This window comes from Neolamprologus multifasciatus, chromosome 1 (assembly GCF_963576455.1).
Source record: "Neolamprologus multifasciatus chromosome 1, fNeoMul1.2, whole genome shotgun sequence".
Lineage (NCBI taxonomy): Eukaryota > Metazoa > Chordata > Actinopteri > Cichliformes > Cichlidae > Neolamprologus > Neolamprologus multifasciatus.
This window is the reverse complement of record NC_140439.1, coordinates 17,461,664-17,485,691: the sequence shown is the minus strand read 5'-3', so window position 1 is coordinate 17,485,691 and position 24,028 is coordinate 17,461,664. Positions and strand designations below refer to the sequence as shown.

General features: G+C 39.0%; 3 protein-coding genes across 3 annotated transcripts; all 3 read left to right on the top strand.

Annotated features, from left to right (window-relative positions):
- The first annotated feature begins 26 nt into the window (after positions 1 to 26).
- lin7c (lin-7 homolog C (C. elegans)) lies at positions 27 to 8,719 on the top strand. The gene is made up of 5 exons (XM_085155306.1): positions 27 to 233; positions 1,097 to 1,215; positions 2,121 to 2,192; positions 2,342 to 2,551; positions 3,812 to 8,719. The coding sequence occupies exons 1-5, from the start codon at positions 197 to 199 to the stop codon at positions 3,977 to 3,979; spliced, it is 606 nt and encodes a 201-aa protein (XP_085011432.1). The 5' UTR covers positions 27 to 196; the 3' UTR covers positions 3,980 to 8,719.
- Positions 8,720 to 13,705: 4,986 nt separating this feature from the next.
- Positions 13,706 to 16,622, top strand: rplp2b (ribosomal protein, large P2b). The gene is made up of 5 exons (XM_085155339.1): positions 13,706 to 13,834; positions 14,658 to 14,781; positions 14,901 to 14,949; positions 15,984 to 16,079; positions 16,506 to 16,622. Exons 2-5 carry the CDS (start codon positions 14,659 to 14,661, stop codon positions 16,580 to 16,582), a joined length of 345 nt encoding a protein of 114 aa, XP_085011465.1. The 5' UTR covers positions 13,706 to 13,834; position 14,658; the 3' UTR covers positions 16,583 to 16,622.
- Positions 16,623 to 19,720: 3,098 nt separating this feature from the next.
- Positions 19,721 to 22,559, top strand: fth1a (ferritin, heavy polypeptide 1a). Its single transcript, XM_085155319.1, has 5 exons — positions 19,721 to 19,994; positions 20,613 to 20,718; positions 21,268 to 21,414; positions 21,743 to 21,868; positions 22,135 to 22,559. The coding sequence occupies exons 2-5, from the start codon at positions 20,617 to 20,619 to the stop codon at positions 22,291 to 22,293; spliced, it is 534 nt and encodes a 177-aa protein (XP_085011445.1). The 5' UTR covers positions 19,721 to 19,994; positions 20,613 to 20,616; the 3' UTR covers positions 22,294 to 22,559.
- The last annotated feature ends 1,469 nt before the right edge of the window (positions 22,560 to 24,028 follow it).

Sequence of the window (24,028 nt, the reverse complement as noted above, 5' to 3'; positions counted from 1 at the left end):
CCGAGTTCACACTTTTACGAGGTTTCCCTGAATGCATCACGACACTGGCAGCTAGCCTAGCCGGCTAACTTGGCTAATCTGATTTATCGTCTCAGTTAAGCGCACATAACGCCAGCCAGGATTACCAAATTTAGTTTTCAGTATTTTTCCTTTAGCTAACTATCTCCCTAACGCCAAACATCCTCTCATTTCAATAATGGCATCGCTTGGGGAGCCCGTGCGATTGGAAAGAGGTGAAGTTAATTAGCTAGCTAGCTTTAGCTTAAAAATATTTGTTGTGATATGCGGGCGACATAAACCTAGCCTAGCTAGCATTAGCTCATTAAAGCAGGCGGTTTATTTTTTGTCTGTGTACTCTGTTTTATGGTGGAATAACAATAGAATAGACATCTTGCGGTTAATTCTTGTATGATTATGTATATATAGTCCCCCGCTAAGGCAGCCACAGCTATTACGGCTACATTTTTGTACTTAGTACATTAGCCACCTAGCTAAAATTAATGACAACAGACAGTGATTAGTTAACCTGGCTGGTTTGTTCACTGTATCTTACCATAAAAGAAAGAATATTTTACAGTTACGCTGGTTGTATCATTATATTAATTTTTGCGACCTGTCTGTAAATAACATAAGTTCTGGGTGTGTGTTGCTGAAATGTGCAGAGGAAGCCCAGATTTGTGCGATAGTTTAAACTTACGGGTTACACAAGTACACACGTAAAACTTCACGATTAGAAATATTTAATAAACTTACAAATGCTTATCAATTCATTGCTATTAAAGTAAGCTGTACATTCACAAAAACAAAATAAACAAGACAAAAACGTGATGCCTGGTGCCTCATCCCGTTAGGGGTGGTTGAATTTACTTCATGTTACTCTGAGAGTTGCTTTATTATTGCATTATAGCGATTTGTACTAATTGTAGTATGTTCTGGTGACCGTGGGAGTCAAGCTTGTCCGGAGCATATCTATAATCAGAACAAATGTAGTGCAAGTAAATGTGCTCTGACACTGATGTGGGAAACTCTCACTGCCAATGTTAAAATCTACATTTGCAGGCCTCAGTAATGGTTATGTACATGTTCTTGTTGACAGATATCAACCGTGCTATTGAATTGCTTGATAAACTCCAGAGGACAGGGGAAGTGCCTCCCCAGAAGCTGCAGGCACTGCAGAGGGTCCTACAGAGTGAATTCTGTAATGCTGTCAGAGAAGTGAGTCTCTTTCGTCTTGTATCATTCACTTATCAAACGCTTAATTAAGAGACATTAGTTCACAGTTTGCAGCTTAACCCTCTGCATCCCAATAGGATTCCCAATAGAATGCTCCAGAATTAAGAAAGAGAGTGTAAGTCTGGTTAAAAGTTAGTTTAAATTTAATGTCACTAATAGTTCTTTCCAGCTATATATGACCATTTAAGATTTGTACATTTATGTTTTCAACATCTCTTTATCATTACCTCTTTGTCCTCCTCTTCTTCATCTGGCACATTCACCCCTCCTCTCTGCTCCCTAACCTCCAACTCATTCTCGTTTTCCTCACCTCACGCCTCATCCCCTCAACTGAAATCGAGACTCTAACATAATAAAACATGCATTAACATACTTATTCGTTCCCGATAATATAACAATTGTGTACTGCCGCTTTGGGACAGCTGATAGCCAGATGGCTATAAGAACAACAGCTAGTGTTATACCAGATAACGTTAAGCTAGAGAGTCTGAAAAATCACATTTCCCTTTGATAAACATTTTCACATCATATAAGTCCCCTTTTACAAAGTTTTGCAGCCTCCTCGAAATTGATGTGATCGAATGCTGTAAATAGTGGACTGACAACTGACACTGTTTACAGATGTACATCAGCCATAGTCTGAAATAAAATACAAAATATTGCAAAATACTTAAATTGAAAAGCCATTTCTTTTTTCCCCTGATTTATTGTTAAGTATTGACTTAACTCAAATTTTTAAAGTATACTGTGTCCAAAAGTGTTTGTGACAGTAGTAGAAATATGCTGGCTGCCCACAGCTTTTATGGGTTATAGAAGGTTAACCCTTTGTTTTGGTTTGAATTCTTTGTGTTCGCCTGTTGAAATACTGTCCACTAATATCTCCTCAGGTCTATGAGCATGTGTATGAAACAGTGGACATCAACAGCAGCCCCGAGGTCAGGGCCAATGCCACAGCAAAGGTAGATAGTTGTCAGTTACTGTCTGAACACAAGATTTGGTCTTTTTGTAATCTTAATTTCAGACATTTAATTTCTTAAAATGGGTAATTTTGTGCTTTGACTGCAGTACATACAGATGAAATATCTAAACACCACTTTCCTATTTGTAGGCTACAGTGGCAGCTTTTGCAGCAAGTGAGGGACACTCACATCCACGAGTTGTGGAACTGCCCAAAACAGAAGAAGGGTTGGGTTTCAATATAATGGGCGGAAAGGAGCAAAACTCACCAATTTACATCTCACGGATCATCCCAGGAGGCATTGCTGACCGACATGGAGGCCTGAAAAGAGGGGACCAGCTTCTCTCAGTGAATGGAGTGGTGCGTGTGTAATTCACAGCATGGTTTACATTTTAGACTGAGCCTGAGCAAATTCTCTATTTCAGATTTTTTTTTTTTTAAACAGACAGATATTAGAAATAATACATTCTTCAAAAAAAAACTAATGCACAGCTGGATTTTGTTTCAGGATTTAAATAAAAGGAACTGCAATCACTGTGCAAAAATCTGGGGACCCATCTACTTGTAAAATCGTTGTTTATTAACTTGTTACACCATAATTTATTAATGAGAACTTGTAAGGCAGGTCAACAGCTCTCCCGCTCGTCAAACTCCTCTAGTAGTGCCTTAAAATTAAGCTTATTAAAGCCTAATAAACAGGGGAGTGCTATAAGAAGATATCAGCTTGTAGCTTGGAGTTGTTGGCATCAGTTTGTCCATCATAGGGACTGACAGGATTCAATCAGTGGAATTTGCATCAACAAAAAAAACAAAGAAAACCAAAGAAAAAATCAATAAAATCCCCTGTGCTCGCCTGTGCTTTTTTTAATTTATTTTCAGACTATCATCATCATGTTGGTTCATTGTTAGCCATAGAGTCTGACAATGATGGCCATTTACCAGCTAAACCTTCTTCAGTAATCCATATTACCAGTGAGCTGGCACGAAGCAGCGGTCAGAAAAAAACCTCAGAAACCCTGTGGAGTCTTTGGTGTCTTCTTGGAAGCGCAATGGAAAAGCATTTCCTCATGTCAGTGACAGGAAGCTGTCAATTTTGTACGTTTAGAAATAATAATAATTATTATTATTAGTATAATAATAATAATAATAATAATAATAATTGTAGTAATAGTACATTGATGTAAATAATGAAGGTGTCAGGTTCCTCTTGTAAAGCTCTGGAAATGTTAATGTGTTCAACATGTTTATTATGGCTTAAAGATGGACACAGTGAGTACTGATGGAACACTGAATGTAAACGTGCCATGCTATTGTCTGGAAGTGTAAATCTCAAAGATCAGCCAATACCAGTCATCCAGTTGACTTTGTTTATTGCTCAGCTTGTTCCCTCATTAAAATTTCCAAATTGCAGGCTGTTTTATGTGAACAGCTGCTAGAGCTTATGTTGGAACTACATTCACTCCAGTACATATAAAACTCTTGTTTACTCCAAAAGTGGCCACATACCTCGTTGCTCTTGTGTTTAATAATTGGACCCAGTAGGTTAATCTGTAGAGATCATGGACTTTTGTGTGTTCCTGGTGAAATCTTAAACTCAATTTCTGTTTCTTTTGCCTTCAGAGTGTGGAAGGAGAGCACCATGAGAAAGCTGTGGAACTCCTCAAGGCAGCTCAGGGCACAGTGAAGCTGGTAGTAAGGTACACCCCCAAAGTCCTAGAGGAAATGGAGTCACGCTTTGAGAAAATGAGGTCGGCGAAGCGCCGGCAACAGAACAACTTTCCCAAGTAGGATTTTCCCATGTTGATGCCCAGCTCCCGTGTCTCTCCTTCTTTAGCCTTCTGGCCATCTGTTCTGATCCCTTTCTCATCTGCCTGCCCCTGAAAAAAAGAACAAAAAAAGAACACACTCACTGTATATTGTGCTTCTGCCCTTTTCTTTAGCATTTTGATATTCACCATCGTGTATTGTACTAGACACTACAACTCTAGACGAACACTAGGAAGATCACGATTGTCAGTGTGTGTCACACCATGTGCATTATTTTTGAATTGACAATTTGAATGCAACTTCTGAGATAAACTATACAACTGCTTTGACTGAAAAGGTAGTGTTTTTCAGTGATTTATCAGAGCCACTACCAAGTGCCTCAGAGCAAACACATTTATCTTATGTACTGTTTTTTCGTTTCTCTTCTTTCTTTAACCATTTAAATTTCTGGAAATTAAACTATTGTGGCAGGAATTAATTCATGCTTTTCACCTGTTTTCTCAGAGACCGTAGCTTTAGAGGTGCTGACAACAGTCTAAATTAGTTAAAGTGATAAGTTGTTAGATTGGTGTTATGGCTACCCTACAGAAAGTAGCAAAAGTGCTGGATTATGCTCGAGCGTTCTCTCTAGGCTTACCCTGCAAGACTTTAACATCATGCCACGCTATAAAAAGCTCCAGTAAGTGATGTAATGGGGTCTCAGCAACTCGTGAACTAAATAGCTGACACCACAAAGACTCGCACATTTATCAAAAAAAATAAATAAACCCTCGAAACTCTGGAGTCAGTATGACATGAGATGAAAGTCAGTTATTTTGTTTTGACATAAATGAGGAATGTACTGTGTCACATTTTTACTCTGCCAGTGACAGAACTTGATAAGAAGTCAGTTATCCAGTGACCATCAAAATAAGATAAAATTAGGCATTTGTAAAATTCAGCTAGTCAGATGCCTACAGTCTCTGTAAGGCCCTGGTCATGCAAGCCTAGAAACCAAGCTGTGACCCCCTGGCAACCACCGATCATTAGGGAAAAATGTGTTTTATCCAGCCGATTGGAGAGTGTTTGCTGGAGATTGCTGGCAATCTGTGAAATCGACTGCTAAAGCCTCAGTCACAAAGGCTTAGAGGCTTGTTAGCAAATCCCTGGAAACCTCTGGTTGCCATGGAAAATAAGTGTGCTCCCCAACCGGCTGGCGAGTAGTTGCTGCCAGCGACTACGTGAAATGATTAACAAAGAGGTTTGGTTGCTAGCTTATTGCTGTGGTTACTTACAGTTTGCATGGATAATACCAACTTACCTCCAAATACTCGCCAACTGTTCACTGAGTGAAATTTCAAAAACTGTGACACAAACCAGAAGCTGATCCATTTGCGCCTTTTAAAACATGTTGACAGCAATAGTAAGACACAGCTTTTACTTTGAAGGTGAAAGTTCTCCAAACTTGCACTCCCTCAAGTTTCACTATTATTGAGTAATTGGCGAGTGTCTGAGATTTTTGGTGCAGCGCCGTCTTCGGAGCTCATTTCCCCCTGCTTGCAAGCAATCACCAACTAGTCAAGGAATACACGTTTCCCCCTAGCAACCAGAGGACGCCAAGGGGTTGCCAACCAGCCTCTAAGCCCGTGTGACCAAAACTTCAGTCACATTAATGCAGCATGTGAGTTTTGATCACTTGTTCAATGAATGAAATGTTAGTACACATACTGTATATAACCTCTACAGTTTTTGGTGTATTATGCTGTAAATGTGCTGCAGTGACATATATCTATTTGTAATCTTTCATCAGTTTTTTTATTACATTTTGTAACTTAACATCTAGCAAGGGAGTCGTAAATCAAACATTCGCTTAACCTGACGTTTTTTTATTCACATATCGCATTCATGTTAAAGGACAAAAGATGATACAGGTGCTTGGGTAAGATCTATCGACAGCTACTTTAAAAAAAAACATTTTTTGATGCTTGTAAAATGTTAATAAAATGTTAGTAAAGCCCATATTTCAATAATTTACAGCAATAATTTCAAACTTGGTCTTGCCTGCATGTCATTACCAATTTATTTTCCATTTATCTTTGCGCAAAAAATTATTTTTCTTTTTTCTTTTTTAGGTGGGTTGGGCACAGATGTACTCATATATAATATACAAAATGCATATCATAAAAATGAGAAACACTTTATTACCAAATACTGCCAAACAATCAAGTTTGTTCTGATGTGAATTGTTAAGCAGGCAAATCACAAAACAGTCTTAATTGTCTACTGTATATTTTAATGTGTAGGCTGCCACAGTTACACTTATTCATGTTCCACATTTTATAGTTATGAAGTGGCTGCATGTTTAGCTACTGTGTTGATAGTCATCATAGGGAAATCTTCATTCAGCATCTCAGTCAAATAAGTCCACAAGTCTTGGTTTTCTCTTAAAAATAAAATGTATTGTTTCATTAAAAAATCAACTCACTAGATGTCTAATCATCCACCTTTTTTGGCAAAATGTCTACAAGACAGATTTAACTTCAAAGATTTATTCCTAGAGGTTTTTTGTTTGCAGGGTAGTTCTAATAATATGTGTACAGAATTATGGAAACCAGGCTTTTGCTGACTAAGCCATACTATTGTCCAGTCTCAGGATCAACACCTGGCATTATTGAGACAGGAAGGTAGTAACGTAAAGGTAGTGATTCATATTGGTGTAGATTAACCATCCGATGCCAAACTGTTCTTCAGAAGCGAACCGTTTTATCGAGAGGGAGTCTTATGAGCATGCCGCTGATTGGCGTGTGCGGGGGCACGATAGATGTATGTTGTCTGGTTCTTGTGACCGTGTCATCTGAAATGAGGTCACTTTGAGTTTCCGTTTGCCTGGTTAGCTGCTCCACAGCTGTTTGTATTTCCATCTGTTTCTTTTTTATTACTTTATCCACCGTCCCCTGGCGTACTCTGATGTTCCCCAAGTTACTAACAAATCGTAAATGGGATGTTCAGAGGTCCATCAGTACTGTTTTTGGGAGGATAAAATCTAAAATCCGGCTTCTGAGCTTTTGGTAATCGATCCTTTAAGTGGGAAAAGACTCGTAAAAAGATTACTGTAGATTAAATCCATTGAAATGAATCACTGGTTAAAACGCAGTACCTTTTATTAGTTGAAAGTGGCGTGCTAGTGTTGATGATTTGAATGTCTCTGCACGTTTCCCTCACATCAACTTGCTCAGCTGTTGCTTTGATTAGCAGGTTTTTGTAAGTCAGTGAAAGGGGTCGTCGACTCTCATCTGATTGTATGGTACTTAAATAATGCTTTAAATATCACAAGAAATGACGACACATGACGAGTACAGGTAAAATTTGGTGGGTGAATCCCCTGTAATCCATTTCTCTTTATGAAGACAGCTGAGTTGAAGGTCAAAGTCTCAAGTAAAACACGCTGCAAATATGGAATGCACATCAATTATCTATGCAAGGTCTTTAAAAAAAAAACCTTTATTGGTGCAAAATAGTTGTCATTTTCCTCCAGAATGTTATTAAACTTACAACAATAACGCTGTGTAGACGAATGTCTAATGAAATATGACATTCAGCAGGATTTTGAGAAGAGTTGCATGTAGTTGGATGATCCTATGAGATGTTTACAAATTTTGGGGGGGTTTTTGTTTGTTTTTTTGATGTAACATACTGATTACCATGAAGGAGTCAAAGAAGGCAATTGGCAAAACTTTGGGAGATGGCTCTCTATTAAACATTCATAAGCAGTAGTTAACAGGCTATAATGTAGTTGTAAACTAAAAGTTGTCATCAATGTGATGTATTCTCAAATTGTGACAGGCAATAGAATAAAAATGTTTAAAAACTTTAGAAATGTTCTTACGTGTCCTTACAACTACAGTATAGTGTGGTTTTGTTGGATACTTGTACAGCAGTGTACAAGTATCCAAGTACTAGTACACACTAAAATGCTAAATAGTAGGATTTAAATAAGCGTTCCTGAATCGTTTCACGTAACAGTTTATTTAAACTACATTGATTATGCTTTTGTTTGGAGGCAGAACATTTAGCACAGCAGTCGGGGTGTACATAAAAGACTTAATATAATGTATAGTTTGTCCCTTGATTGTGTTTTAACTAACATTAGCTAGCTAGATTCACTTCTCACGCACATACAAACATGTATAGTAAATCAGGAAAAAAATGTAATGAGACTTGGTATTGATATTGCACACTCTCCACTGAATGTCACTGACTATAGTCTGATTTTAGTTACAAACCTTTGGTGAGGTAAACCTTCAACTTTCTACCCGTTTTCATTGTGTATTGGTCAATAGAGTATTTTTTATAATGGTTTTCTTTTTTTGATATTTTTCTCAATTTTTATAAGTGATTTTCCTAAAAAAAAAAATAATCAGATACCAGGAATGATTGGTACTTCCATTTTGACTGTGTACCAGGGCCATATCAGCGCAGCGTCTCTGAAAAGCGGGGCAGATGTGGGACAGATTAACTGTCACAGATCAGCTCCTCTTTTCTGAGCTCTGCACTGATCTCTCCTTTCTTTCTAGGACCGAGACCAAACTTAAAATGTTGATACTGTTTTAGTCAGTGCTTATTTATGATTGCCTGTAGATAGTGTTGTGTTATTTTGTGTTCTCTAGTCTGTTTATCTAATTTACTGTGTTACATTGATGTGGAATGTAAAATGTTGTGATGTAGAACATAATAGTTGGACAGGAGGCTCAATAAACCGTGCTTAAGTTTATGACTTTTAAACGTGTTTTTCCACTATCTGTTACACGTTACATTCATTTTTAGAAAGAAAGACACATCTCTGTCACTCTTGTGGTACAAGGTAGGTGTCAAAAAGGTAAATCTATAAAGAAAAGAGTAGTATGGCAGCAGCGCAGCATGAAAAAGGTGGGTCGTGTGATCAGAAATGGTAACATGGACCCTTCAGTGAATTCACAAGGCAAATTGGAAAGTGTTGCTGAGGGTGCTGGAGCCAGTTGCTAGTCTATTGCAGGCCTAGCAGAGAGAGAAAGACAGCCATTCACACTCCCATTTAAACTTTGGGCCAATTTAGTCATCAGTTAACCTAACATGCATGTCTTTGGAGCTGGAAGGCACAAAGAGAATGTGTAAGCTACACGTAGAAATCTGTTCATCTCATCTGCAAATGATTTCTGCTATGCGGATACTTTCTAAGAGCAAAGACACAGGGAATAAGGAAAACTCTGGAAGATGAACTGATGGTTCCTGCTGTCAGAAGAGGTGCAGTCTCAGCAGGTTTTAGCTGCTTGTGTTCTGCTAACCCTGCATGCAAAATAGTACAAAAATAATGAAGCAAAAATAACATCATCTTCTTTCTGCTGCTCTCTTCAGGGGTCTGCCTCCATCTCACCCTATCAAACATCCTCCAGTCCTCTGTGTTTCCTTCTTCACTACATCCAGGAACAATCCTCCTTTCCTGGTAGCTCCATCTTAAACATCCTCTGTCATTTCTTATCCTTTCCATTATGGTCACTCCCATCTTTTTAACTCTGCCACCTCCAGCTTGCCCTGCTGTTTTATTGTCAGTGCCACCATCTCCAAACCAAACCATACATCACAGCAGGTCTCATCTTATAAACTTTCACTTTTTCTGCTGTCCTTCTCCCACACTCACCCCTCACCCCTTTTCTACACCCTGCCTGCACTCTCCTCTTCACATCTCTTGTGCAATTAAAATCAATTAAATTAAATTTTATTTATATAGCACCAAATCCCAACAACAGTTGCCTTGAGGCGCTGTAAAGTAAAGATTCTACAATGATAGCTAGAGAGAAAACCACAATAATCATAACCCTTCTATGAGCAGGCACTTTGGTGACAGTGGGAAGGAAAAACTCCCTTTTAACAATAAGAAACCTCCGGCAGAACCACGCTAACATAAGGACGGCCATCTACAGTCTCCAGTGGAGGGTGAGGGGAGGAAGACAGGACAAAAAACACACTGAGCCCCTGTCCGTTGCTTCGGATGGGCCCCCAGGTTTTCAAACTCAACTGAACTAATGCAGTTACACTGGTCTCATTAAGCATTTTTAGTTGATAAAACTAAGTATTTGACGTATTTTTAATTTGGAAATTAAACCTCGTCTGCTTACTTGTTCACTAGATGGAAAAATGTCCATTACATAAGCAAAAACTTTCTATCAGCTAAAAAGAAGAGACACTAATCAACCAGCATGAGTCAGTGTGGAGAACTGAACTATCAGTGGAGGAAGCAGCTGTGATTTCCCAGCTCAACAAAACAAATATAGGCCTGGTGATCTTTATGGACCCTGGCAATATTTATGTTTTTTTTTTTTTTTTTATTGCATAGTTGTTGTTTCTCTCTTTTCTTTCACTCCAGGATGTTTAATTATTTTTTGAAACATGTAGCACTACTTGTTATAGCATAGAGGAAATGGTCAAATATTTGCTTTCACATACTTCCAGACACAAGAGCGTCACCAAAACTAAAAGGTAAGGAAACGTGGTCGGAGCATTATGGAAATACCCAAATGGATGTGAAAGTAGAACATAAAAATAAAATCACAACAAGGACAATCATGAGTAAGTTCAGTTCAGTTTTCCATTGAAAACTGTATTAATCATTAGATGCATATAGAAAAATTAAGTAGCACAGAAACTGGAAATTCATTGTCTGAATAAACACGGCCTTTGTGTGAATGTGATTTCTAAGCCTTTTTCACAGCAGCTATTTTGACTTCTCTAATATAACCAACTATGGCTCTATGCCACAAACATATAGACATACTATGTGGCAGGTTGAAATTAATTTCATAACTGACGTCACACAATCACACAAAGACAGACACGGCCATCAGGGGTAGAACGAAATGCATAGGATAACAGAGGGGAACAAAGGAACGAATGACATGACTGCGTGAAGGTCAGCAGTTCTTTTGTGTCCATCGTTTTCCTTTATATTTGAAATATATTCAATATGAGTCATCTCTGTGGGCTGATTGCTCCAGAGGGCGGAGGAGCTGACACTCATTGATATCCAGAGATATTTTCTGTTGGCTCCTTCCACAAAAAAGGAAAGATAAAGTACAAATCCATAAAAACAAGTATTTAATATGATACTTTGTTAGTTTTTTTCCTAAAGTTTTTTCAATGCAAAGATAAATTGTTAACATTCACAAATATCAAGGCTAATAATACACTATACAGACAAAGGTATTGGGCCACACTTCTTAATCTTTGATATTTTAAAAGTAAACATTAAAAGGTTCTATTGGGGCTTGTAGTAAAAAGCACTTAAGCCACCAACACTCTGCAGACTCAGAAACTGCAGCGCTCCAAACCTCCTCTGGCATTAACATCAACATGGAGACTGTGCACAGGTAGCTTTGAGGTACGAATCGCCATGAATGATGAAATACAGAAATAAATACAGAAATAAATCCAGATATAAATGCTTACTCACTAAATGTTATACATCCAAGTTCGTTTAAGACAACAGTCTGTCTATCTGACAAGTATCCCTCTCAGGTAACTCCTGCAAGTTTGCTGCTCTTGTCAGTATTAAGTAGTCTTTGCACCCCATCCAGACTGTATATATCTGAGAGGAAGGAGGTCTGTAACAAGAGCTCGGGCCTGTTCTCCTGGAACCAAGCAGTGCACGTGACAGCGATTCATTAGAGCTGGTTGTTCACACTACAGCTTGAGAGCACAGCCCAGCTGCTGCCTTCTCATGGCATTGACGCCATCCGTCGCAGGCTCTCATGTGTGGATGGTTCACTTCGTCTCTTCTGGCAACTGAAATCAATCACACCCAGGACCAAATGCAGCAGCAGCAGGGACAGAAGAAGAGGCAGGAGGCCAAACCAGACCAGGAGCCAAGTGAGCAGTAGCAGCAGACAAGGAGGAAGAAGCTGATTCATGTTCATATACAGTGTAACACACACTGAAATGGTTAGCGGAGAGCTGCTGCAGAGTCACGAAAGCACAAAGCTTCATGTGCAAAAAGATGCAGATGATTTATAGATATTATCTGATTATTATCTTATCTTATACACGAGTATTGACCCAAATAATGAGGTGGGGATGGACTTCTGCAAACAGCACCAGAAGAAGGCTGATAAAAGTCTCCTGGATGAGATACAAATATGGATTCCCAGTAACCTTTGTGGATCATTTAAGATTTTATTTACTTTTCCTGTTTAACTGGACAGAGTGCAAATTAAAAAACAAGCGAACTATAATTTAATGTTGCACTATGCTGAAATAAATCTCAGAGGTTTGTTCCCACCCATCTTGAAAGATCACAAGATTAAAATAATACATAAATGTCTTTACTGCTTTTCTTCTTGTTTAGCTCCTCACTCTCTAACAGGGTTATGATTAGGCTTTACAAACGTCTCTAATACTGTATTATTAGTTAATTAGCAACTGATTACTATTATGCATTATATTTGGCACTATGTAAACAAAAAACAGCTGTTTTTTGCAACATTGATTTGTCCATATTATAACCCTGGCTCCCTGGAAGTTAGTTCCAAAGAAACTCAGCCCACAACTTGTAAACTTTTACATTTATTCACAGTTGGTCAAGTTTCATAAATAATTTATAATCAAAGAAAAATGTCCACAGGATGTCCAGTCTAGGCCTCCAAGTGTCCACAGCCAATCCACTCACATACTCAGCACAGGAGCCCCACAAGGTTGCGGCTGGAGCCCTTCTCTTTACTCTACATACCCTGTATGCATATGACTGCACACCACGTTGTAACACAAAACCCATCACTGAGTCCACAGACAATGCCATGGCGGGGCTGATCAGTGGAGGAGATGACTCTGCCTGCAGAGGTTCAGAAGCTGACAGGCTGATGTGCTAAAAACAAGTTGGTTCTAAATACCAACAGGACCAGAGAGCTGATAATTGATTTCAGGAGAAGTCAGAATGGCCACTTACCACTGAACATACAGTGCTGTTCTCAGGAAACAGTCTGTGTTATTCTTTTTTTAATGAGGCAGTGCGTGTTGTGTGTCCATGTGAGGTCCCTGAAACCGGAGACTCTCTCAAGCTCCCTTATGTATACAGTGCTGTGAAAAAGTATTTGGCCTCTTCCTGATTTCTGTCTTTTTTCATATTTGTTCACAACACTGTATATGGAAAAGGGTTGGAGAAAGTGTCTAGTTTCAGGGGCCTCACACAGACACACAACACACACTGCCTCGTCACAAAAAGTACAACATAGACTGTTTCCTGAGAACTCCTGAGAAATTAATTTTCAAGGAAGTGTACAGTGTCACTTTTTTTTTTTACACAGTGACATTAAAGTAACCTTGATTCTTGTAAAAGTGACATTTCATCCAGCACTTCATATCAATAAAACATGTAGTTACAAGCTCCAAATCTTTTATACAGGATATGAGCACATCAGAGGGACAGCTTAGTTTGAACGGTTTGAAAGCAAAGTTAGAGAGACAAAGGATGTTGAATATGGAGATGCCAGTTAGGAGCAAAAGAGTAAGACCACAAAATTGATTCATAGAGTGAGAGATGGAGGACATGGAGAGGATTGGTATACCAGAGGAGGATGCAAGACAGGTGAAATTAAGGCAGATATTTAATCCACTGTGGCAACTCCTAGGGGGGACACGAAGAAGAAGAAGAAGAAGAAGAAGAATGTATTTTTTGTGTAATATTTCGCGTTAGGTAAAGTTTTTACACCGAGGTTGCAAACACACTCCTGAGCAGCAGGCCTCGCCTCGGTTCCTGCTTACTTTTAATGCTCTTACGAAGAAGAAAGGCTACTTTGCTTTTTTCCGGTGACGTAACTTCCTTTCTGTCCGTGCTAACCTCAGAGTGAACACGCGCTCTCCTATCTAGCTCAAGTAAGTTTGGTTTTAAAACGTAAATAATGTATTAAACACTGAGAAAATAACTGAGCCACCCAGATAAGCATGTACACTTTCAGCCCGGGCATTTTAAGAATATTAAAGAGCGTTTAGCCGACATTAATTCCTTTCTTTGGCTCCCGGAGCATACGCTAGGTTGGCTAATGGTAGCGGAGAGCCGCATGGGTGTTAAAATTATGCCGTGTTTTCCCACATTGTCGCATTTTTGAGGATTTATAGAGGTAGAGAAAACAGTATTTTAGTAGAAGCATATTCAATATGTAGCATATTCAATATGTAGTTTTTAGATGAGTGGACGATGAGTATCGGCTGTAAAGTAAAGCAGCGAACTTATGTTTTACTGAAAATCGCCGTAATAACTCAGGAATGCGTTGGGATCACAGTCCTGTAGCTGTCTAAACCCAGGAAAAAACTGACCCCTAAAGGGGTCGACCTTACGTCTTTTGATGTTTTTTGTTTGTTTGTTTTTTTGTTAAATGATGCACTAACAGGGACAATGTGTAATATTCCCCTGCTGTGATGAAGCCATATATTTCTTATAAACTGTAACATTTTCACATAAAAATCAGAGATTGAGCTTTTGAGGCATACCATGACTTTCTCCAGGCTTTGATTTTCATATAAAAATTTAGCATATGCTGATAATGAAGAAAAATTAACATGTTCGTATGAGTTGTTGTGTTTCCACTTTTGTTAATGCAAAAACAGATTGTCTGAACTTTAAACATAACTCATTTTCCTGTGTCCATAAAAACGTCCCGCATGGTTACTAATGTTTCCAGTAAACTTGGTGTTTCAGGATGCGTTACGTTGCTGCTTACCTGCTGGCTGCCCTCGGTGGCAATGAAAACCCTGATGCCAAGGACATCAAGAAGATCCTGGAGAGCGTTGGCATTGAAACCGATGACACACGCCTCGACAAGGTACACAGCCACCTGCTCCTCTTTGTGTCTTATTACTGTTGTGGCTTCAGTTTTTCCCTGCAGCTGGTTCCTACCTTTAGGTTATGTTTATAATTGCGTCTATCTTTCTCTCTCAACAGGTTATCAGTGAGCTGAAGGGCAAGAATGTGAATGACGTTATTACCACAGGTGAGTTTCCCACAGTTTCATTTATGTGTGTGTGAGACCATGATTAATTTTGGTTTACAATTTTGTTTGGCTGAAATGTTGTTAGGTCTGACAGTTTAGAATTAAATGGCTTAAGGCAGTATTTTAATACTGACATGGACTCCCTGCAGGGGTCTGAACTAGTTTATGATATTGGATACTGTGACTAGTGATAAACTCATTTGACACACAGGGAAAACAGATTTAAGGGTAAAAAAAAAAAAAAAAGAGTTATTGAAAATATGAGTGAACTAAGCTCTCAATGCTGGATTCCTCCGTAATGGAGGATGGCACACTGTGTGTGGACCACAGTTATACTGGAGAATTTGTTCATTGAAAATGGTTCATAAGGGTATTGTGTATAGACAAATTACTTATTGTATGCACAAATTATACTTCTTAATTATTTTTTATTAGTCATCTTACACACTCAGTGCAATAAGAGTAAAAAACAGAAACCCAGTATCAAGTTTAAAATACTAAAAAAAGAACTCATTACTAAACTACTACTAAAAAAGATACAGCTAAGAACAACGGAATGAAATATAAACATCATAATGTAGAGTACTGCAGATGGGCAGAAAAGTGGCACAGTATTAAAGGTTAATATCAGTGCTACTTGTAATGCAAAAACAATCCTAAAATTACAGTTGGGATGTTGTGAGTGAAAGTTGCAAAACATCAATATTTCATTTTCTTATTTGGGTCTTCATGATAGCTGATCTTGCACCCTATATGTGGGCTGAAATAAAATATTTCATGAGTGTGTCATGGTGCATTTGCTGTGATAATGTCGAGAGTTTTCTTGCCATAGTTTCTATAAACCCGCAGGGCATGATATCCCATTGGACAAAGTCAATCGATTTGAATGTAAGATAAGAAAAAAGTTGTATTTAATCAGATGTGTAAAGTCAGACCACATGTAACGGACCGTTTCTGACCTCTGTCTTGTTTCTGACTGCTGAGTGTCGATGTTATCACTTGTGCTTCATGTCTGCCAACTCGTGTCTCCTCAGGTTACGGTAAGCTGGCCAGCATGCCAGCAGGTGGTGCCGTAGCCGTTGCCAGCTCCGCAGCTGCTGGCTCGGGCGGAGCCGCAGCTCCTGCTGCAGGTGAGCATTGCAGCTTAGCACCTTGTTTGGCACCATCAATCATATTAGCCACTTTGTGATTTTGCCTTCACCTTGTATGTTTGTACAACTACATGGAGCCAAATAATGATCTGTTGACATGAAAGATGCATCTACACAAGTTAATCCACACAAAATCCGCACTATACTGGGTAAATACAGTGCAGGCATTTTAATTTATTCTACGGTTTTTTAGTTGAATGGTTTTAGAATGAGGCTTTTTTTGTTTTCATATTAATACAGCAGCGTGTAAGAAACGCTCAACAAAAACTGGGAAATTCCAAAATAAAAATCAGTTGCATTTAAATATATTTTAAAACAACCGCTATATTAGGCAACCATGTGAGCAGGTTGCTGTGTCATGGTGATGACAGCAGGAAGTGATGTCAAGTGCTTTTTGTTTTTCAGCTGAGGAGAAGAAAGAGGAGAAGAAGGAAGAGTCTGAGGAGTCCGATGACGACATGGGATTCGGCCTTTTCGATTAAACTCCTTGAACTGATCAATAAAGTTTTTACAAAATCCCTCTTATGCAGCTTTTCTCTTTACTTTAAAACGTGGGGGGGGGTTGTGTAATTTGACCTGATCGGGCCTATTCTTTGTTCGGGTATGTGATCTTATTCAGTTTAATGGAGAAAAAAAACCTGAAAAGGCTCTGGCTGATGAAATTGAGCCCAGTGCTCAGTGGATGGCGCTGTGGAGCCTTTGAGCGCTAAAGCAGACGACACCAGATCCTTCATTTTTGGGCTTTTGTTCAGCGGTTTGAATTATCCACGAGCTTAGACGCAGATATCCACACTTGACACCTGTGAGGCTAACACTTAAATTATTAACAGCTAGGGGTAAAGTGTCACGTGACGGCGAACTGCTGCCGGCACGGCTGAAGCTGCACGTAGTCCTCTGTGCGTCAGCAGCAGTGAGCCTCCGAGGGGAAAAAGCAAAGTTGCAAAAAAGAAGTATTAGTTTTGAGGAAAAGAAAGGATGCTGCTGCTTCAATTGCATAGCGTAAAGGTAAATAAGACAGTTGTGTAAAAGATAAACGCTTCGCCGATTGAGTGTCTGCAGCCTGTCGCTATGACAACTTTACACATTAGTAAATATCAGTATTCGCATACATCTTAATGTTTTATAAAATACATATTTAACAAGTAAGAGAAGACTGATTTGCAGTGCTTGATGTGAGTAAAACGTAAAACTACATGTATGTAAAATTCGAACGTTGGTCTAGAAATGATACTTTTATGGTTAATTCATTAGATTTTAGCAGGGAACAAACGGTTTTACAAAACAGCTCAGGTGTAATAAGTAACGTGTTGGAAGCAATAATAAAATTAAAACAAACACTCTCCTGAAAGCATATATTATCAGCGTGTAAAGGTCAACACCCAGAATGTAAATTATTCATCACAGTATAAACCGCGCAGGCGTCCAGTATCAAGAGCAATTTTCTCTCATTATATGGGACCAAACATCACATGTTGTTTTTATTGACTGAGAGTTATACGGAATGCCTCTTCCAAGTACCTAGGGTGAGAAGGTGTCCTGCTTCACGTGGAGCTTAACAGCATTTTTATACCTTGAACCCTTGTCCCACATATTAGGACATTGCCCTATATTTGGCTCTTGTTTAAAAGAGACAGACAGATAGCTCCCTAGAAAGATTTGGCTCAAATATGGATTCGTTCCTACTGAAAACTGAAGATGAAATGCTGAAATATTTGCTTCCTTGTAAAAAGCTTTACATTTTTAATTTAAAAACAATTACAGCACATTTGTTCTTTTTTATGATCTGTGCCAAAACTTTAACCCAAACACCTTGTGCGTGTTTATTTTTCAAGTTAGATACATAAAAAATTTTTCAAACAACCTCCAAACTTTAGAAATGGGTTCCAAGCAAATATACACTCAGTGGACAATTGGTTGGGTGTACCTGTTCAACAGCTTGATAATGTAAATACCTAAAATCAGCCAATCACACCGCAGCGGCTCAGTGCAAGTAGGTTTTTAAGGATGGTCACAATGACTTGCTGGTTCAAACCAGTTCAAACCAAGCTAGCATCACAATGGGGGAAGAAAGGTGATTCAAGTGACTCTGAATGTGGTTGCTGGTGTCAGATGGGCTGGTCTGAGTGTTTCAGAAACTACTGATCTATTGGGATTTTCCCACACAAACATTTCTAGGGTTTACGGAGTATGAAAAAGAGAAATTATGCAGTTTCTCTGGATGAAAAGCCTTGTTGATGTCAGAGGAGAATTGCCAGACTTGCTTCAAACTCTGGAAAACAACAGTTACCGAAATAACCACTCATTACAACAAAGGTGTGCAGAAAAGCATAACTGGATACACAAAACCTGAAGCAGATACGCAGCAGAAGACCACACTGTGTGCTACTCTTGTCTGCAAAGAACGGGAAACGGAGGCTACAATTCACACAAACTCACCAAAATTGTACAACAAAAGACTGGATAAATGTTCATCTCATGAGTCTAAATTTCTGCTCCCACATTCAGAATCCTGATCAGAATTTGGTGTAAACAAGATGAAAATACTGATCCATACTGTCTTGGATCAGTGGTTCAGACTAGCAGTGGTGGTGAAAAGATGTGGGGATATTTTTTCACCATGCTTTGAGCCCCTTAGTATCAACTGGGCATTATTTAAACACCACAGCCCATCTGAGTACTGTTATTGACCATGTCCATCCATTTATGACTACAATGCACTTATTTGTGGATAGCTACTTCCAGCAGAATAATGTGCCATGTCACAAAGCTTGAATCATCTCAAACTGTTTTTTTGAACATGACAATAAGTTCACTACACAAATGATCTCCATGGACACCAGATCTCAATCCAGTAGAGCACCTTTGTGGTGTGGTGGGTCAGGAAATGTACATCATGGAGCGAGTGTGTGATGCTGTCACATCAATATGAACCAAAATCTCTGAGGAGTGTTTATAGCACCTTGTTAAATCTAGGTGATAAAGAGTTAAGCTGGTCCACTTGTACTAGAAATTGTGAGTGTACTCTAGATCCCAGTTTGTTGGGATCTAAGTGAGGAAAACTACACACAATGCTCCAACAAATACAGTACTTAGTATGTGCAAGTAGTGTTTATTTTTTTCTCTCTTTAAAAACAATAAGGGAAGAAACAAACAAAAACAACCCTAGGGAGAGCTGGTTGCCACTTTGGGAAACCTTGCCTTGGTAATGACACAACAAGCCTACGCTATGGATTTTTACCAAGGCAACTCCTGTACAGGGTGTCATAATGAACTTGTTAGTCATGTTCTGGTAAGTGATCATGAGACTGTTTCTTAACCTCCAATTTTCTGGAATGTTTTAATGACATAGTAAAAAAAAAAATAGATGAATCATTCCACGTGATCAAAGGTGAGTCAGCAGATCTTGTTACAAACCACAAACAGGACCAAAGACGTATGAACTAGTTAGTATTATCACTTCTAAGTTGACTTTGTTCACATGTGAATGAAAATGATGAAAAGGATGTTTTTAAATGAAACTAATTAAAATCAAATAGGCTCACTAACACTGTGCTCTGATGTTCTGCCTCTTGGCCCCTCCCACCTCCCCGCCCTCCGCCAGGTGACGTCACTAAGTGCTAATCTACAGGCGCCTGAGTCGAAACATTCAGTCGTGTCTCTCGTTAGCGGACAGTGAAGGTTACCTGCTTCAACAGTGCTTGAACGGCAACCTTTCAACTGTCTTTATACAGCACAGCACGGGACCAGTCGCTCCGATACATCGAGTGAATTTAAACTTGAAACATTAGCTAGCTTAGTCAGCCTTGAAAACCACCTAGCTCGGAAGCTAACTCTTTTTTTGCTAACAACGCACTGCTTCGACCTCCTCTCAACAAGACCTGCCACTGAAATTTGGTAAGGAAACGTTCCCTATGTTTTCTTTTCTTATCGTTATGTTTGATTATAGATTCCAGGCTGACATTGGCTTTGTAGTTTGATAATACTGGTTCGATTTATCAGCTTCAGGTCGCAGTCAGTGTGGGCCTGTGCGCATTTGGCTGCCCAAGCTTTGCGCAGTGTTTACTTTATTTAAACAAGTCGAGCTTTAACCAGATTCATACTTTGCGTTGTGACTTATGTAATTGTTAAAGCCTGTTTTAATGGTAAAGAGTGCAAAGTTTAGCAGATGTTTTCATGAAACTTTTTTTTTTTTCCCCTGATTTTTGCCTTACGTAACGTACATGGCCTAGCCCAGTGATACTGTTTGATGAAAGAATCGCGTTCGTCGAACATCAAAAATACTGAGCAACACAATCAGTATTACGCAGCTGTTATGAGGTGTGACACTTACAATAAGTCGTGCTATTGTCTGAGGTTCGTGGGCCAAACCCCCAAAATGTATTTAAACACAGTAAAAGGAGCCTATTTTAATAAAATAAAATAAATTAGAACATTTTCACTGCTCTTGAACTCGTCCTACTCTAATCACATTTGCAAATAGTTACTGATATAATTGTGATTTTTATGTTTCAGAACCATGAGTTCCCAGGTCAGACAGAACTTCCACCAGGACTGCGAAGCTGCAGTGAACAGGCAGATCAACCTGGAGCTGTATGCCTCCTACGTCTACTTGTCTATGGTAAGAGCAATCCATGGTGCACAGTCAGATTAAAAAGGGTTATTGAAGGACAGCTCGGTGGAAAGTACCAGTCTGTAACATCTGGTGACATTCGGGTAATAGTGCTCAGAGAAAAGGGAAGTGTGAGTAGATTTTGTTTATAATCAAGGAAGTGATTTTAATTCCTTAACTAGGCTGCTATGTGGTATAAGTGCTGTGCTTGGTTTCAGCCCAGGTACAGCCATTGAGCTGAGAAAAAGGCAGGGGAAGTTGTTTCGGAGGCGTTGAAGCAGCCTACTGCCATTTAAAATGGATAAATAACCCACTATCAGAGCAAGCTGCTTTTTAAACAGGATTAGTCAAATATAAGGGAGGTTTTTAAACTGAGGGGATATTAATGTTTAGGTATTGAATTTAAAAAAAGGTTGAAGTTCCTTTGAGTATGTATAAAGAACAGGCAGGCAACTATGGTTTCTGTCCTCTGTATGACAAGTCCTTTTTGTTTGTAATAGTTTTGGCAGGTAGATTTTAAAAACCTTACCTAAAGTTTACAAACTTTCTTCCTTACAGTCCTACTACTTTGATCGTGATGATCAGGCATTGCACAACTTTGCCAAGTTTTTCCATCATCAGTCGCATGAGGAGCGTGAGCACGCTGAGAAGCTAATGAAACTGCAGAACCAGAGGGGCGGAAGGATCTTCCTCCAAGACGTCAAGGTATGAGATTTGTGAAAACAAATGGACTGTAACATATGTTAACTTCTGTCTGAGTGTGAGATTGTTCTGGGCTATCTTAAGCTTCACATAGGGAGGGTTTTATAAGGACAGAGAGATACCAAGGGCGTGGGCGTGCAGAGTCTCTTATCGCTTTCGGGCAGGCAAACATGACCGCCAGAACTTGAGTGAAACGTTAAACCGCAAATCTGCTTTACGTATTCAGGAAGCTTGTTTTCTAGGTCAGGTTGGTGAACGTTTATCTTTCATTAATAAATGTCTCACTCGTTGTTTTTTTTTTAATTTTTATTTTATAATGCTTTAATTGCAGAAGCCAGACAGGGATGAGTGGGGCAGTGGTGTCGAGGCTCTTGAATGTGCCCTGCAGCTCGAGAAGAGTGTGAACCAGTCACTGCTGGATTTGCACAAACTCTGCTCTGAACACAATGACCCACATGTGAGTACTAAAATATGGTGTGTATGTTACACAGCAAAGTGCAGTGAGAAGGAACACCAAAATTAAATTGTGAAAACACACACGTAAGGCATGCTGATTGGGTGTACACCTGCAAATCTGGAACTCTATTTTCTTTTTTTGTGTAATATAAAAACATAGGTGACTCTGATGTGGCCTGTATGACATTTATTTTTAAAGTCTCACCTTACTTGTTTTTTTTGTTTTTGTTTTGGTCTCGTCTTATTAAACGAAACTGTCTCTTTCAGATGTGCGACTTCATTGAGAATCACTACCTGGATGAGCAGGTGAAGTCCATCAAAGAGCTGGCTGACTGGGTGACCAATCTGCGCCGCATGGGCGCTCCCCAGAATGGCATGGCGGAGTACCTGTTTGACAAACACACTCTTGGCAAAGAGAGCAGCTAAATCTCTCACACCACATTTACTACAGCTTATGTGTATTTGTATCTTGCTTCAAAATGAAAAGCCATCTGCATGTTGCTGGTTAGACCTTTAAAGTTATTACTCATGTTATTATTAGAAGCCCCTGTGAGTGAGTTTGTGTTCAAACCTTCCCTATAGCTTGCATGTCTCTTTGCAATTAGAAAGGCTCGTCATTGCTACATATTTGCTGTATTTTAAAGCCTGGAGGTGTTACTCAGACAAAATAAACCAACCCTCTGGATTCTGAAGGTTTTTTTGTCTTTCATGTCTCTGAATGTTTCTGTGATGGTAAAAGTGCAAAAAACCTGCTCACACCAAACATCAATCTGTTTCAGTTCCTTCTCCAGAGAAAATAAACTGCAGCTGATTGCCTTCAGATAAAAATTCACATATGTTGGAGCTAAATGGCACAAATGTCAGGTGTGTGTTAAATTGTCAGCAACTGGTAGTTTAAAGTCTGGCAGAAATTCTTCTTGTTTTAGCATAAACAAGCAAAATAGTCAGTTTAGCTGAACAAAAACAGTTTTCAGAGAGCCTCAATTCTCCTAAAACGTACCCACCAGAAATCCCAAATAAGCACCTTAATGTTAGACTAATTGGCAGTTAGTTGTCCAAGTTTTCCAAGTTTACGTTCTCAAGCTCCCTCAGTATTTTTTTCCTCAACAAAATTTACAAAATTAATCTGGGGATTTTCAGCTTGAGCAAAGCTTGTACAGGAAATCAAGATGAAATGTCCGAGAGTCTTTCTGCGTCATCAGCAGTTCCCTCTGTTTTGCAGTAGCATACATGTTTTCTTCCAAGGATACAGACTGTGCCCTCTGGTTGGTATTAATTGTGACTCCCTCTGGTGGTGAGTTACCGCCAGCAAGACTAACAACAGCGCTGATGGCAAGAGTAAAGGTGTCAGCAAGGTGGAAGAATGCCTTACAAGCCGCCATAATGGAAAGAACTGCAAGTTACTAAATGCAGGATAATGTATGCCTAGGAAATGTGTTAATTAACCTACATGAAATGAAAGTACTTGGGCTTCACCTAAAAAAAACTTAAGATTTATATTTTTATGGCTTGATTTGCATTTAAAAATATATTATCAACATTTAAATTATCAACATTTTATTCAGACATTGTTCAAAATTTAAAGGGATTAAACGGTAATCAATGCATTAGAGTAGCCCAATTTAAACCATGTCAGTCAAAATGCAAAAGTGAATTCATGTTAGTGAGAAAATCAAACTTACTCCCACCTGAAGCTATCCTACTTCATATGCACCCACTGTGCAATTTATCAGGAAAACCTGTTCAGCTGCTTGCTACTGTAAATCTTATCAACCAATCACGTGGCAGCAACTTATGTAGACATGGTCAAGATGGCCTGAGGTTCAAACTGAGCATCAGTGACTTTGAACATAATATGGTTGTTGGTGCTAGACGTGGTAGTCTGAGATTTTCATGAGTCAATCTACTCAATTTGCTCTCAAGCTCTCTTTTCTTTAAAGCATAATTGTCTTTATAGACGTTGACATTGATAGTCTGTGTTCTGTATTTATTTAGGTGCTAATTTTATCTTGGCGTTTTCCTCTCATATACTTTGTAAATGCACTTCTGTCTACTAGTGAAGTAAAGTCTGGATATTTACATTACAACGAATCCTTTAACTATGAATGCTTTAGGAATTTTCTGTGGGTGAAAAAAGTCTTAATGCAAGAGTTCAAAGGAG